The sequence below is a fragment of the Lachnellula hyalina genome, assembly GCF_007821495.1.
Source record: "Lachnellula hyalina strain CBS 185.66 chromosome Unknown contig00002, whole genome shotgun sequence".
Taxonomy (NCBI): Eukaryota; Fungi; Ascomycota; class Leotiomycetes; order Helotiales; family Lachnaceae; genus Lachnellula; species Lachnellula hyalina.
Genome location: NW_022157116.1, coordinates 133,731 through 148,529, shown reverse-complemented (window position 1 = coordinate 148,529; position 14,799 = coordinate 133,731). Strand labels below are relative to the sequence as shown.

The window sequence follows — 14,799 nt, the reverse complement described above, 5'->3', positions numbered from 1 at the left end:
TCTGTTACCTCTCGATGACAATATGATTGGGTCCCTTTTGGGATTCAGGAACTGAGCACGATATCTCCTTTCTGGAAAGTCTACAAACAGACCGTCCTTGGTGTATGCTTCCACTTCCTCCTGGTTGTGATTTGGCTTTGATTGCACTCGTCTGAATCATTTGCATTGCATTTGTAGCGAGCCTTCATTTTGGCCTTCAAACAGAAGCTATACACCAAGGATAGTCCTTCAATGCACCTCGGTGTTATGAGGATATGACATATTGACATGCTCCGGAGTTTCTCGCACTCATTTGGAATCTCTCTTCTTGTGTCACCTGGGATGAGATTCGCTCGGTACCTTTCAGTGAAGACGTCCCGTGCCCTTCTTAATCCTACCAGTCTCGCACTGAGGACGTTGTATCTACCCTCGCCAACCACCAGAAACGCGCTCTCAAATAGAGCGCAGTCAGCTCACAAGACCTTGCCACGGCAGCAGCCAAAGGCATAGTCACTTCGGTGTGATCTCGATCAGCCGCATCAACTTTCTCCCCTAAGCCATGTCTCAGGGTCGATGGAAGACGCCGACACATCGTCATTTCATCCTCGTGATGTCTATACAACTTTCCCTCTTTCAGAGACGACAACGCGGTTTTTGTTGATGTTTTTTGTCCGCTTTCATTCAGCCCTGCCTTCTCATCCCATGAGATGCGCAGCGGAAACATAAAACTAATCTCAGAAGACAGTGCTGCCCAAACAGAGAGAAGCTTGCCGTTTGCGTTGGGGTTTCTGATCATCCCTAGTTTGGCCCGTCTCGCGTCCGGTCATCTGCTTGATTTCGAAAGCGCTGTTGATGATTCTCGACTTTTTGGTGTGATACGGTTGCAGATTGGGTTGTGCAAGTTATGGGGTGCGAAAGACTGAAAGCATGGTGAGATTCATTCCGAATTCCTACACTGCAGACTAGAATCGAGTGTCGACTGGACATGACGACGGAATAGGCACGGCGTCCAGATCGGGACCCATCTAGAGTTGGTGTCAAAGCTTAGTGCTTGTCTGAGCTGGGTGGCGCTGTACCTTTTGCCTGATTCTTTGAAAGTTGATACTTGTTTCCCTGGTAAGAGGTGTTTCTGGAGTGGATGGTCTCGGAGGGGATCGAAATGTGGGCAGGCTCGTTGGGGGTAGCCCTGGGTTGTCTCTTCGGAGGCAACCCCTCCAATTTTTGGGGGATAAGTCTACCTCTCAGCTCAAACGCCTCGATATGAATGGGTGCTGACATTTGTCGTAGATTGCTACGACGCGGAGCTGGTGGAAGGCAGAGTAAAAGGGAGCTCGATAGGGGAAGTCCGCCCTGGTGGATCCAGAAAATTTCCGTGCAGCTGTATACAAAAACAGACATCACTTTAAAGCTTCAATTTGTTCAATATATTTCGTTTGAGTTTTCCTCATGGGCCAGCAACCTTCAACCGACGCCCCAAATGCCCAGAGGTCCATTTACTCCTAGATTGCTTTCTCTACCATTTTGCAGCCTCCTCACCCGCCTCACCAGCATGCCCACGCCCAACGGACCAATAATGGTACATAATACTATGGCCCACGTGACCACCAGATATATCTCCGAGCTGCCACTGCTTTGCTGGGGAGAGGAAGCAAAGAGCCCGGTTGTTTCAGCTAGAGACGCGATCAGGAAGCCTATTTCACCACGCGCCGTCATCGCTGTGCCTAGCATTGCTGCTGGATAAAGGGAGAGTGGCTTTTTGATTTTGGGTGATGATGGTATCGGTGTCGATGAGGTTGCAGGATCAGCTGGTGTAGAAATTCCTGCTTTTAGCGGTGTTGTTGCGTCTTTACTCTTGTCCTTATTTCCTCGTGTTCTCATCTCATGTGATTCAACGTTCGCTGTAGTGCTGCTACCGTTCTTCACTTCCTTCTTGGGTTTTCCATACATCCACCAAAAGCACAACGCCGGAGCTGTTACGGTAGAGCGAATATACTTCGGAATGTGCACTTCCGACCAAGAGATATCCAGGCGAATAAGCCACATTCCTGTGACGAGTTTTGCGAAGAGCATGAGGATTGTGTAAACGATGCCGCGCCAGACGATTTCGCTATTGAACATGTCCGTGATTGGGATGGAGAAGCCGATTGATGCCTAATGTTTCGTCAAAACTAGAGGATATAGGGGTCAATTTGGGGTTGACTTACGAAGAAGAATGGTTTTAGAATGCGTTGTACAACTGTTGCGTAATATTTCTCGTATACTGCAATGCCACTCGATTCATGCTGCCCATCGCGAACTGCCCCTCGACCCGTCTCTTTGGATTCTGGACCAGAGCCTCGTCTTTCTGTCCTTGCGGGTGACCTCGTAAGCTCAATACCAGAAACAGAGTTACTCTGCTCCAACGCTGAGCTAGCAGGTTCAGGTAGAACAAGGCCCGTAGTTGGCCCTGAATGCTCAATCTCACTATCCCGCCAACTGACCGCAGCCCCAGCCAAATAAGCAGTAAAAAGATTCGAAGTCCCTGCATAACTAGCACCCGTAACAAGCCCAAGCAGCACCATTGTATGAATAATAAACGGCGTATACGTCGCACTACAAACCTTTCCCACCACGCCATCTCGCCTCGCCCCATTAACCAGCACAGTCAAAGGCACCACGACGAATCGACAAACAAGCGGGACAGTAACAGCAAACCCCACAGAAACAGCCACCGGCCTCACAACAGTGACACCCCTAAACCCCTCCTTTGCGGCCCCTCCACCCCCAAGATTAGAAATCACCTGCACCATAACCAACCCCACCACATCATCCATCATCGCCGCACTACTCAACACAACGCCTAACCTCGTCGCCGCCAACCCACTAGAACCGAGGATCGTGAACGTGGTGCCTAGACTAGTAGAGCACAGCGCTGCTCCAGCAGCAAAAGCCTGGAGCGGCGTGGCGTTCAACAGCGAGGAGTGCAGGATGAAGGAGAGAGCTATGGGGAGACTGATTCCCGTGATTGCGACCAGGACCGAGAGGGTGAGATTTAGTTTCAGGGCGTGGAAGTTTGTGTTTAGTCCTCCTATAGGTACATTGTCAGTAATCCATAACCCAACCGTTAAAATAATCAATCCCAATATTATATATTGGAGTATACCGTAGTTCAGGTCGGTCACTCGCCTTCATAAACCAACAAAACCAACCCTAGATACCCCAGCTGCACGATCACAGACTCGGTACTTCGGTCCAGCCATTTTGAACCGGGTGTGCCCCATGCGACGCCGATGAAGACTTGTGCGAGGAGACCGCAGAAGATTAGCTTGTCGAAGATGGTGTTGGTTATGTTGAGAGCGAGGAGGAGGGCGCTTTGGATTAGGATGGTTGTGATTTGTGGCTCGTGGTACGGGAGGAACGAGGTGGGTTCTGATGCCATTATTTCTTCTGTGGCTTTACTGGGGAAAGAGGGCGGGGGTTGTCATATTAAAGCCTCACATTGTGGTTGTTTGGTTTTATAGTGGGGTCGAAGGCACTATTTCAACGTCCGATGAGCTAGGTAACTCGTGATAGGGTGTTTTTTTTTGGGGGCGACTCAGAAGTTGATTCTGGAGGATTTTATTTACTGTTTCCGATGGGCTTTAGAGCTTCAATCCTATCATACCGGGTGTGATCTGATCGGCAGATGCAGTTTCCCTAAGAGTCCATCCAGTCCGTTACTTTTCACTATCATACCGAATAGCTACTGGCATTGCTTGGTAGTTCATAACTGCATTCGTATCGCTCATTTCGTTATACAAACATTACTGTATGCCTGATCCCCAACGCCATATACCACCTCCGCTATCATAATACACCAGACACAACCCCAAGTGCCATGACTAAAGCAGCTACTACGGCCCCATTGAATCCACTCTGTATCTTCACAGCAGCGCTTTTCTTGCTCAGCCCAAACGGTAATCCTTGCGTGCTAAAGGTGATATTCTGTTTTATAGTGCTGTTGACACACTGCCCATTGACAATATCCAGACCTGTCAGATCATCCGGTATATTGAAAAACATGTATGTGCTGTTGTCCAAGCCCTTGAATCCGCTTGTGTCATAAGGAAACTTGTCACCGGAATCGGTCGAAGATGTATTTCTCAACAAAATACACTTCACCTGTCCAGGGAATTCGGTAGCCATGGCCGGGTAATCTTTCATCACATCTGAGTTGGACGTATCTGCAACCAGGATAAATTCCCGCTCTGGGTAGGTCTGAAAGATCTTCTCGAGCAAGAACTTGCGGATTGAGAGAGTAGCAGATACATCGCTGAAGTTCAGTGGGCGCGTGTCGAAAGAGCCGCCTGGGTAGGTTTTGTAAATAAAATCCATGTAATTCCTCGTTACCTGCTCTGGCGTAGTCGTTAGGTAGTGGAAATGGAAGTCAGGGATACTCTGAGACCAGTTGGCGTAGATAGATGGCATGTTCATCCATGGTGTGAATGCCTTCGCAAAGGAGTTTAGGAGCCCGTCTGCCGGTTGGTAGATTCGTGTTACACGCAGGATATCGTCAATATCGGAGATGATCGTGAGACCAGCCGTGGGAACAAGGAATGAGGTTGCGTTGCCAATGTCGGTCCCGTTGGTGTAAACGTTTATCCGCTGGATCTGGGTGGTGTCGTTTCCGGGGAGCAGATATCCACCTGACCCAGAAACATTTGCAAGGGGAATAAATGTATCGAAATCTCCCTCTACTGTAGTTTCTCCCACATCTATGGTTTGTGCACCGCCACCAGGTGTAATGACATTAGCACTGCCACTGGAGGAGCCGTCTGCGCCTTGACTCGTAGCAGGCTCAATGTGCATTGTGACATTGACGTTGGCTTGCTGAACGACGAAGATTTCGGCAGTTAGATTTCGTGCCTGTGTCGCCTCTGCGGGCGGCAGAGCTTCAACTGATGTACCTATTAGGAATATATTGGCAAGGTCGTTCAACTTGGATTCGGAAATATTGGGCTGCTTGTAGACATTTCCGCGAAACCGTAAATTCCAGCCCTGATCGGTCCAGTTTGCGTAACCTCTACTATGGCATCAGCAAGAATACCTCGCATTTCGAGGGACTGACTTACGGGATGTTGAGTACCTGTGTAGGTGTCGCTGCAAGATCACTGTCGCTGATTCCAAGACTGCTTTCCACTGCAGTTCCGGTAGGGAAGTCTTGGAAGAAATTGGGCACACCACTGGCAATATAGGATGGGTATGTGCCCAGCGCACTTGACAAATAGCTCCCAAGACCAGTAATTGAGTCGATAATATCGCGCTGTTCAATTCGATCTGCAAGGACAGCTCGGGCTGTAATCATGGGATTGGGGGCTTTGGCAGCAACTGCAGCTGGGGTTGGGAGTGGCGCCGGCGCTGGAGCTGCCAAAACGACTGGTAGCAGCGCAAGAATGACATGGGGAAGAGAGGCAATCATGGTGAAGTTGAAGCAGAAGACGGGATTGGATGTCTTGAGCTTCAGTCAATAATACTATGAGAGTTCCTAGAACGCGATCAAAGTGTGAATTGACACGCCAACGATACAAAAAGAGCAAAGGGAAGGGGGTATCGAAAAAGATAAACAATGAAGCACGAAGCAAAAGGGAAGAAGATGGCTTTACCACTTGTGGTGTGTTGTTTAGCTCTTGCCAAGCCAAGCCGAGCTGAGTTGAGCTGAGCTGAGGCAAAGCCGGACAAGGAAGGCAATATGCATTTCATGTTCTGGATCCATTTCCAAGGCACAAGCACGGTATTTCCACCACTTCTCTAAATAGCGTCATCGCGCAGCAGCGGCGGCCCCACCAACCCCTTGATCTAACCTATTAAGTTACAAACTCCTCTCCGGGATGATTGCCACTTTTACATGAAACATCGCCCTTTCTTCCATAACTTGTACTCGTATCATTGCTGGGTTTCTTTGATAATCATGCAGGTACAGTACGCTATGTTTCTGTGTCTCGTGATTATTGCATGGTTTTGAAATGTTGTAAAGTCATAATGGAAAAGCTTTCTGGATTAAAGCTGTCTTAGGTATCATTCTATCCTCATTGGGCCTGAGTATTCACCAAATTTGATTTGCCTCTCGGTTTTCATGATGATTCTTCGTTCCTCTCCTTATGTCTACGATATGTTTTTTTTCTCAATCCTTATTGAAATTATTCATTTATAGTTGCACAATAGGTGCACCTGCGTTTTACACCACCTCCGAGAGGCACAAATCCGGCCCCAATTTGACACAAACGACTCGGATGATACACCGAGCAAACATTCATTTTTTGATCTCCCTAAGACGAGGATAACAATGTCTAATGGTGGAGAACTAGCAAGCGAAGACGTGGACTCAAAAATACATCTTCCTGGATCACAACTTGTGGCTCACAGGCTTATTGAACACTCATGACACTATCCTACACGTACTTCGCGCATTATTCCTCTAACATCTGCATGACACCTTATGTTCTCACTTCTTTCCAACTATCTAGCTTATCAAAATCAAATCGAACCATGTACGAAAAGCGCAAGAAAAAGTTTACTTGCGGCCACGTCGATGTTGGAATAAAGTACTGCCTCCGCTTCAAAAAGAACCCTCGAACACGTCCTATCTATTTTCGCCGGTCTGACAACATGCCACATGTCTGTGATGAGTGTTGCACTTCGAAGTGGTGTGGATGTGGGTGTGCTGTCATGTAGTGGTACTTCGAATGCATGGGTTTAAAACTTAGGATGGGAATGGAATTGGCAACACTATTGGGCATGGCCTCACAAGTAACCACTGAGCTGAGCAAAGTCACAACCATCTCCCTCTTGGCTCAAGTAGTGGACTGATACTTCTGCTGTTTAGTGTGGAATTTTCATGCGCGGGAGCTGGGAACTAAAGATCTGAAGTGAAGGTCACTAATTACAGCTCTGTACTGTGAGGCATCCATGGGGAAGTGAAGTCAGCAAAAGACAGAAAAATGTTATCCGGGGTTAAGGTGGAAGACTAGCGCTAAGGCCCCCTGTCTTTACCACGTTCATTCGTGTTTGCAGAGTATACACAATACAACGTTAGTAACCCTTAAACGATTTTGAAAACACTCAAGCATTGCCGAGTATATAAGTCCTACTTAGCTGTATCGTATCATTCAACTCGGTACTATGAATAGTGTAACATTAGTTTTCAGGTTCCAAGTAGCTCTATCCAACACGTGATTGTCCGATTCGGTCAAGAGACGACATCTCACGTTTGGAAGTTACAACAACGTAGCCCCGACTAAGCATATAATAACACGACTTATATTGTGCCATAAAACACGCCTATAGACTTCAGAATACCAGTGAGGCACTTCTAATGGCGCCCACGCCAGCCTACAGAGACGGTCTCAGCGTAGATAACGCTGACCTACCAACGATTATCTGCCTCCATGGAGGCGGGACGAATTCAACAATCTTCAATATACAGTCAGTTCGCATCCAGCGTGCCCTCCGCGACTCCTTCCACTTTATCTTCCCAGACGGGCCCTTTCCATATGGCCCGGGGCCAGACGTGTTGCCCTTCTTTGAGGGGTGTGAACCCTTTCTGGGGTGGACCAATAGAGGAGACGCTGGACCGATGCCCGATGAGTCGATACAGGTTATCAAGAAGGCTATTGCCGAACGCCAGAATATCTCAGACGTAGTAGGCATAATGGGGTTCTCGCAGGGAGCGCGGACGGCTGCGGGCTTGCTCTATGAGCAGCAGTTGAGAGATAAGGGAGGAGAAGGTGAAGGGCTTGGAGTCGACTTCAAATTCGGAGTGCTGTGTATGGGGACAAGTCCTCCGCTTACAGATAAGCTGTCGGAGAATGAATTGATTGCTGTTCCTAGTATTCACGTTGTTGGCACGTCGGATCCTTGGGCGTTTTCAAGTAGAGAGTTGTACGAGGGATTTTTTGATAAGAAGACGAGTAAGAAGATTGAATTGGATTTGGGACATCGGCTTCCAAGTGTAGAAGAGGATACTTACAAAATTGTGCACGAGATCCGGAGGTTGTATCGAGAGACTTCCTGATCGCTAGAAGCGGAAGCCATTAGGCTACAAGTTAATCCCCAGAATCATATGTTAGACGCTCTTGAACTTGTTCTTATGCTCTCAAGCAACAGGCTGATCATCGTCCGAGCTTCGAGGCACAATCTACCAGAGCAAACGGTGGTTCAGGCTCATCACCATCGTGGCTATCATTTGCGAATTGAGAAGTTAGATGGATCATTTTCATGTTAGAGTTGAGATAGAATATAAGGCAATACCATGCTATTTTTAACATAACCTGCCACCAACATCTCGCACCTCTGTGAACTTCACGCCCTAAGGATGAGCTAAAGACAACCCGTCTATTCTACCGAGTAAAGCTAATAATAAGCTCTTCAGACCGTCAAGGATCTTCCCTTTGTCGAGTCAGTCAGACCGGCACAGGACGGGGTATTTCCAAAGATGTAGCCCCTCACTAGTAACGCCACAAAGATGCCGAAACGCAATACAAAGATTACACCGAGTCACAGAGCCCCCTCTCGAGTTTCAAATGTCAGATTCTACCTATTTAAGTCAACCTTAAATTTCAAGATCCACAACAAGTAGCCCTAGTCCTATGCTTTTCACCTTACTTTGTTCGATAATACTGACCGCTAATGTGAACGTGGGGAGGACTGCATCAACTCAAACTTCTGATAAGTCTTGATCTGGTCCAATCCGTTAAGTTGCCGTGAGTTGACACGCGACGCAAAGTTACACCTGGCACGTATAACGTACCTATCTGGCAGAGAAATACTTCGTATTAAGAGCACTTGGGACCAGCGTAGGGGATATGGATTGTTGAGGTATATACCACGACCACCCCCTCGAACCAAGCTCATCCATTGCTCAATGCTTATTGAAGAAGATTGCAACATAGAAGGTTCCGTATATTTAAACGTATATGTTATAATGCGTCAGTTACTCACTTGAGGTAGTACACCCCTCATCATATAAGCCAACTTTGACCTAGGATGGTTTTACGGAGTATCAAGGACCACTCCTGAGTCCTGTCTATTTAGATACGCTTTATAATGTGAAAAATGAAAGTAGACAATGTCTATTGCTTGTCGATGAGAATTGAGGCATTTTCACTTCGAAGTGTTTTAATAGTTATCATTATCTCTAGAGAGACTATGAGGTACGAAGTAATATGGCCGCCGACCTAGAGATGTGACAACTTAGCCGAGAGAGAAGTCTGAGCTGTTGTAAATTTAAATCAATATAGAGCCTTAGGGTAAATTCTGCTTTTGACTTGGCTCGAGAACAGTACTTGCACCTACGACTCGGTACGCTTGAAGTAAGTTGTAGAATAGTAAAATAAATGGGCAATAATGAACGAACGTCTGTTGCACTTTAAATAAAAAGGAACAGTTTTATGCCGGTTGCCGAAATGAGTCGAGTTCAAGACCCTGCAGCGGGTGGGGGTTTAGTCCTGCTCGCTCATTGGTTCAAACTTACAGGCAATAAAAGAAAAGACGCCTACGCCTATGTACCCCTGAACTTCCCATAGCACAAGCATAGCAATACAGTACAGCACAGAGCACATCGCGAGCACTTCCTTGCTCTGCAGACGCTTCATAGCACTGATCAACTATAACTTATCCTATACCCACATCGCATCACTTGAAACGCCTCCACAGGTCAAACCGAACGGAGAATTGGTGGTGTTGAGAAGCATCACTTGCATTTGAACCTCGCCCATCGCGTATCCCTTCCAGTCGTAATTCGACCGTGTACACCCAAAGCGGAACATCAAAATTAGTAAGTCTCTGTCTCTTTTCCTATCCAAGATCCGAAGATATCAGTCCTTTTGAGAGAATCTGCTTGGAACTGCATGCTGGGATTGGTAGACTGCCATTGATCGGCCGTGACGTGTCGCAGCTGGTTGGTCCAATGCGCATTGAGCTTCACAGCTCTGTTCCTGATATCGGCAGTTCGCAGATGTTCTCAATTCATCAAGACACATAGCTAATATGCCAATTATTCACTACAGTCAGATTCCCGCGATTTTCAATCCTTGAACCTGTACGAACACCCAGCGCAATATGGCTGAAGTGGAAGCCCCAGAAATCACCCCGCAGGACCAGAATTCTATGGAAATTCCGTCTGTCGACGATACTACTGGAATAGCATCAGAAATTGAGACGGAGAAAGAGAAAGAGAAGGAGATGGAGAAAGATAAGGAGATGGAGAAAGAGAAGGATGCTTCCCCCAAAGAGGCTGCAAATGGCGCTGCGAAGAAGGAAAATGTGCCCCCGAAACGTGCTGCAGTCGGGGCCGTCAAGCGCTCTTCTGTCGCCCCAAGCGCAACCAAATCTACAGTAGCAGCAGCGTCATCGTCATCATCTGCTACTCGATCGACTGGTGGATTAAGCAAGCCTCCTGTGCGAGCAGTACCATCCACTGTACGAAAGCCAACCAGCGCAACCGCCCCAACATCTGCGAGCTCCAGCCACCGTTCACAAGCATCCATTGGAGGTTCTGGAGATGAGAAGAAAAAGCCACTGTCAAGCGCTCCTAGGAGAACATCTCTTGCTCCGGCCCACAACTCTCCATCAAAGACTGAATCTCTCACGGAAAAGCGGGGAGCGCCTACATCGTCCACAACCACGCGCAAGCCTGCTGGATCTATCAGTTCAGCTAGCCCTAAGACTGTTACGAGACCATCTACTTCCAGCAGCACAACAGCGAGAGCTACTGGGGCTACCAGCACTGCCGCCAGCAGATCTACTCCCGCTTCCAAACCAGCTATCTCGAGCACCGTTTCGGATGCAAAGAAGCGACTCTCGACAATTTCTGGATCTCCCAGTGTATCGAGGCCTTCTGCTCGCCCAAGTTCTCATGCGACCCCCACATCCTCGAAAGAAGTCGACGAGCTCAAATCGAAGCTGGAAATTAGCGAGGCTAAGGTTGAGGAACTTCAAAAAGAGATCGTGTCTTCTCAGGAGAAATTAGCCGGTTTTGGGAAGCAAATCGAAGAGGAAGCCGCTCGAGTGATTGAAGCCGAAGAGGACATCCGCAACCAACACAAGAAGATGATCGAAAAGGCGCATGCTAAGCACGAGGCTGATGTTCAAAAATTGCAAGCTCAATTAGCGGAAGCTGAGGTGGACAGGGTATCTGCTCAGGAGTCTTCATTGAAGACAATCGAGGAAGCTCAACATGCTGCTACTGCAAAGGGTGAAACGGAGATAACAGAGGCCTTGGAAAAAATGAAGGTCGAACACACTTCAACACTGGAGGCACTCAATGCTGAATTGGCGAGCGCAAAGGAAGCTAGCTTTGTTGCTTCGTCTGCCGCTGCTGAAAAGGAGGCGGAGATTTTAGCTCTGAAGACTCAACTTGAGCACGGTACGGCGGAGCTTGATGCTCTCAAGGCTGAGCACGAGACTGCGCTTGGCGAGTTGAAGAAGTCTCTTACAGCAGAGCATGAATCTGCCCTGGAAGCATTGAAGACGGCTCACTCGGCTGATCTTGCGAAAGGTAGCACTGAGGCAAGCTCTGCTTATGAGAAACAAATCGCGGACCTGTCTGAGAAGCATGAATCTACTCTAGAAGCATTGAAGGCCTCGCATTCAGCTGATCTGGCGAAAGGTAGTACTGAGACAAGTTCTACCTATGAGCAACAAATTGCAGATCTGTCCAAAAAGCACGAATCTACCACCAGTGAGCTTCAGAAGCAAATTGAGGAAGCAATCGCTGCTCGGAGTGCGTTAGAAGCTTCTCACAAGGAAAAGATTGACAATCATGCAGCAGATTCCAAAGCTGCCGTATCAAGGCTTGAAGAGGAATTATCTCTTCTGAAGACAAAATCCGACAAGGATGCGCAATTACTTCATGAGTCTACGCAAAACCACGATGATTTACGGGTGCAATCAGAAGCCGCCCAGAAGCAACTGCTCTCGGCTCAAGAAGAACTCAAGGCCGCATCACAGAAGTATGAATCACTGCAGACCAAGAGTGCAGAGGATGAGGGGGCTTTGGCGGCAGTGAAAGAGGAATTGAGTGGCGCTAAGGATCAGGTGGTTTCTTTGCAGAAGATGATGGAGACATTCGATGCAGAAGGAAAGACCAACGAGGAGTTGCAATCTAAGATCAAGTCTGAGCTTGCTACCACTGTCCAAAGCCTCGAAGATAAGACCAAAGAGATCTCTCTGTTGCAGGAGAAGCACCAAAAGGAGCAAGAAAAGCACCGAATTGAACTTGAGAATGTTACCAAAGACTATGAGAAGGAAATCGAGGCGTTGCAAGGCAATTCTGGCATCAAGGAGGGGTACGAGGCCCTCCAGAAGGAGTACGAGGCCCTCAAGGTCAAGCACGAGGAAATCACCAAGGCTCACAGCGACGCCGCAACAGCTCATGAAGCACAACTCGAGAACATCAAACAAAATCATGCTGCAGCTGTTGCCACACACGACAACTCTGTGAGCGAGCATCGACATGAGATTGAGTCCTTGAAGGCATCATATGCAAAGAATGTTGATGAGGCTAGTGACAGAGCCATCACTGCCATCGACGCTGCTCATGGAGCCGAATTAGAATCCGTTCACGCGAGCCATGCACAAGCGATTACCGCTTTGAAGCAGGAGTATGCTGCCAGCCACGCAACCGCCTCTTCAGACGCTGAGAAGCTTAAGGTAATTACCATGTCTTGTACTTCATTGTTGAACATTACTGACCCGGACTAGGATGCTGAAAGCGCATTGCAGGCAGAAATTTCCCAGACAAAGGAGTCTCTAAGCAAGGCTACCGCTGAATTGGACGCCCTGAAGCAGGAGTTAGCCCTGGAAAAGATGACCAGAACATCTGCCGAGGCAGACTTGGATGCTGTGAAGAGCAAGAAGCCCAATACCTCAGAAGCCGATGCGCTGCGCAAGGAGCTACAAGTTTTAAAGGACCAACATCAAGCCGCTCTTATGACTTCTCAGCAGGAATCAGCGAAGGCAACTGAAGAGCACTTGGCAACCAGGGCGACTCTTGAGAAGATCCAAGCCGACTTGCAAAATGAGAAGGCCGCGGCTGACAAACAGGCTAAGACCTCCGGAACCGACTATCAAGATCTACATGATTCTCTTGAATCTATAGTGCAGGAATCGAGCAAGAAAACTGCCGACTTAGAGGCAAGGTTGAAAGAGGCTGAAGCCATCATCAAGGTTAAGGATGCGGAAATTGCTGAAGAGAAGGTATGTAACCAGTTCGCAACACGGCAATATGTCTTAACTAATACGGGCTGCCAGGCGAAGAACATCGTCCTCCAAGCACCAAAGACCCCAACCAGCGCCAAGTCCCCACAAGGTCTCGCCGCCAGCAAATTCGCTGCAGAACCTGACTCTCCTGAGACGCCAAGTGCAAAGGCAGAGCCAGAAACAGAAACAGCGGAAGGTGAGATTGACCATTCATCTGCCGCACTTGCTTCGGTCCGACAACCTTCTCCTAATAGTCAACTCTTGTCTCTCTTAACCTCTTCCCCTTGTCCCTAAAAAGCAGACATTCCCTCTGCCGAAAGAGCGAAATGAAAGAAGAATATCATCGCTGACGAAAATCCTCTCATACAGCTAGCGAAAGCTAAAGTCACCGCACAGCAACTGGCACAAATGGAGGATGATTTGAGAACCGAAAATCTGAGGTGAGCTCCTTCCAACTAACCCAATTTGCAGAAACCATATCACTAACTTACATTACTTCAGAGCTCTCCAATCCATCACAGATCTCTCCCCCTCAGTGTCCGTCTAACTTGCGAGCTCTTCCACTCCACGAATCCCACGCCCTTCGCTTCAGAGCAATGCCACTTTCCCCCATCCGTCTCGGACGCACAACAACACATAAATTTTTTTAATGGCCCGCGGCCTCTTTTGCTTCCCTTTCCTTCAGTTATTCTAAATCGGCATACGATACCCCGGCCTAGCCTTGTCTGCTTCTTCGAATCGAGAGTAAAGCCATCGACTACATACACGCGGTCGTTTTTGTCTTTTTGGACGACGGATCTGAGATCTCGTTTTTTTGGAGGATAGTTTTACAGTGGTGCGTGCGTGCGCTTGCTCATGTTTGTAATTATGCGATGCTATGCGATAGGCAGATATTGAATTTTGTATGCGCGAAATGCCAATGAAAGTCTTCCCTCTGATTAAAGCCAATATGCTTTATTGAGTGAAGTTTGAGTGTGTCGGAATACGGAGCAAGTGAGATGGAAAGAGTTCGGTTTGTACCTGAAAGTGCAGTGACGTTTTTCGGTGTAAGGGAGAGCGAGACTTTGAAGCTCCAAAGAGCGACTTTCTTCCCAGCTCCTCAGATATCACAGTAAGGAGGAAATGCGGGACAGTTGTGTACGATTGCATCATTAATATGTATTGAGTCTTGATGCAAATGATACTGATCTTCATCCAGCTATTGCATACCCGACCCCAACCTCATTTTAGCTCCCAGCAAATAATTATAGTAAGCCTCTCATGATATTTAATGAACCCTTCATCTCATAAAACGCCCCTCGCTCTCCAATCCCCATCCGTCATTCCTCCGAGCTATATGAAAGCTAAATGCCATAATGTCGTGGGTTTAATCAGGCTCCTAGCCTTTTGAAACACTATATGTGATAATCCTGTCCTCTTATCCCGCTGATAATTCTGTCGAGCTAAATAGCACTGTTTGTTGTTGCATGCGGTGTGGCAAGATAAAGTGTAATTCGAGTTATCTCCGTATACTGAATGCTTGGTAATTGGTAATTGTTATGTTCACGAGAATCCTAGGGCATCTCAAAGTGCACCGCTTTGAATGCGGGATCTTCGGTGGCTAGA

At 47.8% G+C, this 14,799-nt stretch overlaps 4 protein-coding genes across 4 annotated transcripts; 2 read left to right on the top strand and 2 right to left on the bottom strand.

The window, feature by feature from the left end:
* Nucleotides 1-1,440: 1,440 nt before the first annotated feature.
* Nucleotides 1,441-3,397, bottom strand: LHYA1_G000214 (uncharacterized protein; the record flags this gene model as incomplete). Its single annotated transcript, XM_031145208.1, has 3 exons — nt 1,441-2,130; nt 2,184-3,046; nt 3,205-3,397. The coding sequence occupies 3 exons, from the start codon at nt 3,395-3,397 to the stop codon at nt 1,441-1,443; spliced, it is 1,746 nt and encodes a 581-aa protein (XP_031009764.1).
* A 407-nt stretch (nt 3,398-3,804) lies between these two features.
* On the bottom strand, nt 3,805-5,416 carry LHYA1_G000213 (uncharacterized protein; the record flags this gene model as incomplete). Its single annotated transcript, XM_031145207.1, has 2 exons — nt 3,805-5,020; nt 5,070-5,416. The coding sequence occupies 2 exons, from the start codon at nt 5,414-5,416 to the stop codon at nt 3,805-3,807; spliced, it is 1,563 nt and encodes a 520-aa protein (XP_031009761.1).
* A 1,893-nt stretch (nt 5,417-7,309) lies between these two features.
* Nucleotides 7,310-8,008, top strand: tropF (Esterase; the record flags this gene model as incomplete). The annotated part of the gene is made up of 1 exon (XM_031145206.1): nt 7,310-8,008. One exon carries the CDS (start codon nt 7,310-7,312, stop codon nt 8,006-8,008), a length of 699 nt encoding a protein of 232 aa, XP_031009762.1.
* A 2,045-nt stretch (nt 8,009-10,053) lies between these two features.
* On the top strand, nt 10,054-13,741 carry LHYA1_G000211 (uncharacterized protein; the record flags this gene model as incomplete). Its single annotated transcript, XM_031145205.1, has 4 exons — nt 10,054-12,645; nt 12,697-13,390; nt 13,568-13,634; nt 13,696-13,741. 4 exons carry the CDS (start codon nt 10,054-10,056, stop codon nt 13,739-13,741), a joined length of 3,399 nt encoding a protein of 1,132 aa, XP_031009759.1.
* Nucleotides 13,742-14,799: the final 1,058 nt, after the last annotated feature.